At 37.4% G+C, this 2,365-nt stretch overlaps 1 protein-coding gene across 1 annotated transcript; it reads right to left on the bottom strand.

Annotated features, from left to right (window-relative positions):
- Positions 1-1,170: 1,170 nt before the first annotated feature.
- On the bottom strand, positions 1,171-2,121 carry LOC138426348 (olfactory receptor 8G1-like). The gene has a single exon (XM_069564770.1). It carries the CDS (start codon positions 2,119-2,121, stop codon positions 1,171-1,173), a length of 951 nt encoding a protein of 316 aa, XP_069420871.1.
- Between the last annotated feature and the right edge of the window lie 244 nt (positions 2,122-2,365).

Genomic DNA, 2,365 nt, shown 5'->3' with positions numbered 1-2,365 from the left:
GTATTTAGACCCCATGATGTATTTATAGAGCAGTAGTACTTAAAAAATTGTAACATATAGGCTGCAGGAAGGTTTCAACTGGTTATTGGCATAACCCCAGGAAAATTTCCTTCTAGGTACAGTAAGTTAATGACTCTATCTAACTCTATAAATAAAAGAAATATTGAGGAATAACGTAGAAATCTGTCACCTAATGTGAAAAAATTTGCTGATTTTTTTGCTTAATGTATAGAGTAATAAAGAAATCATGTTCTGGTTCAAGGTGGCAATCTAGGAAGACCCACAACTCTGAAACAATATAGGTGATCATATTTTCTCTTTATCTTGAAATTAAATTTTTTGAACTATAATTTGCATGTGGTAAAATTCTACATACTAAGAATTTTCTCAGTGTCAATATAGGTGAAGTTCTATTTTAGTCTGGTTATGGGAAACCCTGGTAATCGAGGCTGGAGTAATCGAGTTCCAGAACCCACTGTATCTCCAGATTTGCTATGTTGACTCATCAGATAACAAATACACATATTATTTTTTAACACATGTATGCTGCATGCTTAAAAACCAAGAGTTTTAGTTCAAGGATTTTGGGTCGTTGACTTTATTTAATGACTTAAAAAATCAGGTGTTCACAAGTTATCTTACCTGTATTGGGGCTTGATACTGAAGTTACTCAAGTTTATGCTTCTAAATTTTTGAATAGAAATAATTTAGGATGTTATCAGTTTTTTTGCAGATCTTTGAAGAACTATTCAGACATAAATTTAATTGATTTTAACTTTTGAAAGTCATATGTAGCTATTAGAGAAAGTAATGGATAATGACATTATGAGATATATATGGCTTCCTATAAATATTTTTAAAAAGGAAATGAGAAAATTATCAAGGTCTTTCTAATGCCAGGAACTATCTTAGGTCCTACAGATACAGCAGTGAAATACATGCATGGGGATAACCTTCATGAACATTACAGTACAGTGCATTTTGGACAATAAGTAGGCAAGTACACACCGAAAACAATAAATGGCATAGTAGGAGCATACAGGTTTGATCAATGTTACAAAGCATGAAGGGTTCTTAGCTCAGATATTAAGCACTGGTAAGGATTTTGACGTAAGAGAACCATACATTCATACAGTGTAACAAGCAATGGCTAGACCTAAAATATCATGCTCATGTTATGTCTGGTCGCAAAAATATTCTTCTCTCGAGAATTTTCTTCAGGGCAACATTGACATCTTTATTCCTGAGGCTGTAGATCAGGGGATTAAGCATGGGCACAAGAATAGTATAAAACACAGAGGACACTTTCCCTTGGTCCATGGAACTCACAGATGATGGTTGCAGGTACATAAATGCTGCAGATCCATAGAAAATAGTGACAGCTGAGATGTGGGAGCTGCATGTGCTGAAGGCTTTGGACCTGCCCTCCATGGAACGAATGTGGAGGATGCTGGAAATGATGAAGATGTAGGAGCTGAGGATGGTCAGGATGGGGGCAAAGATATTAAGTGCACCAAAGCATAGAACCAGTAATTCGTTGACATAGGTGCTAGAGCAGGAGAGCTTTAGGAGAGGTAGAAGATCACAGAAATAATGGTTGATCACATCTAATTTGCAGAAATGAACCCTATGCATGCAGCCTGTGTGAGAGAATGCACATGCCAATCCCATCATATACACTCCCGAAATGAGGGAGAAACAGGCCTGATGTGACATGATGGAATTATACAGCAAGGGGCTACAGATGGCAATGTAGCGGTCATATGCCATTGCAGCCAACATGTAGCACTCAGAGGCAGCAAAAAGGAGGAAGAAGTAAAGCTGAGTTATGCATTCAGGGTAGGAGATGATGTTCTTCTCTATCACAAAGTTCACCAGCATTTTTGGGGTAATGACAGTGGAATGACAGAGGTCAATGAAGGACAAGCTACTGAGGAAATAGTACATGGGGGTATGCAGGTGAGAACTAAGACCAATCAGTGTGATCATGCCCAGGTTCCCCACCACTGTGACCACATAGATTCCTAGGAAGAGGAGGAAAAGGGGCACCTGGAGTTGTGACTGTTCTGTTAGCCCAGCAAGGATAAACTCAGTCACTGAGGAGTGATTTCCTTTTGCCATTTTATCTGGGAAGTTTCTGAAGGAGAGAGAGAGAGAAAGGGACAGCTTTGAAGACGTGTCTTTTTTATGCTTTGTTTATTAAAGTTACCTCACATAGAAGGTTAACTGTTTGAGTATTTCCTTGGTTTCTATGAAAAGTTTAAACTCCAGATAAGTTTTCTAAACAACATTTTCTTAATAAAATCTTTTTACAGTTTGACAGAAAATATATTAAGCTATTTCACTTACACATTTTTCAGCCATA

The sequence above is a fragment of the Ovis canadensis genome, chromosome 21 (assembly GCF_042477335.2).
Source record: "Ovis canadensis isolate MfBH-ARS-UI-01 breed Bighorn chromosome 21, ARS-UI_OviCan_v2, whole genome shotgun sequence".
NCBI lineage: Eukaryota > Metazoa > Chordata > Mammalia > Artiodactyla > Bovidae > Ovis > Ovis canadensis.
The sequence above is the reverse complement of the archived record's forward strand: the minus strand, read 5'-3'. Positions and strand labels throughout refer to the sequence as shown.

Coding starts and splice junctions, on each gene's coding strand:
- LOC138426348 (XM_069564770.1), bottom strand. CDS start 2,121: ATGGCAAAAGGAAATCACTCCTCAGTGACTGAGTTTATCCTTGCTGGG.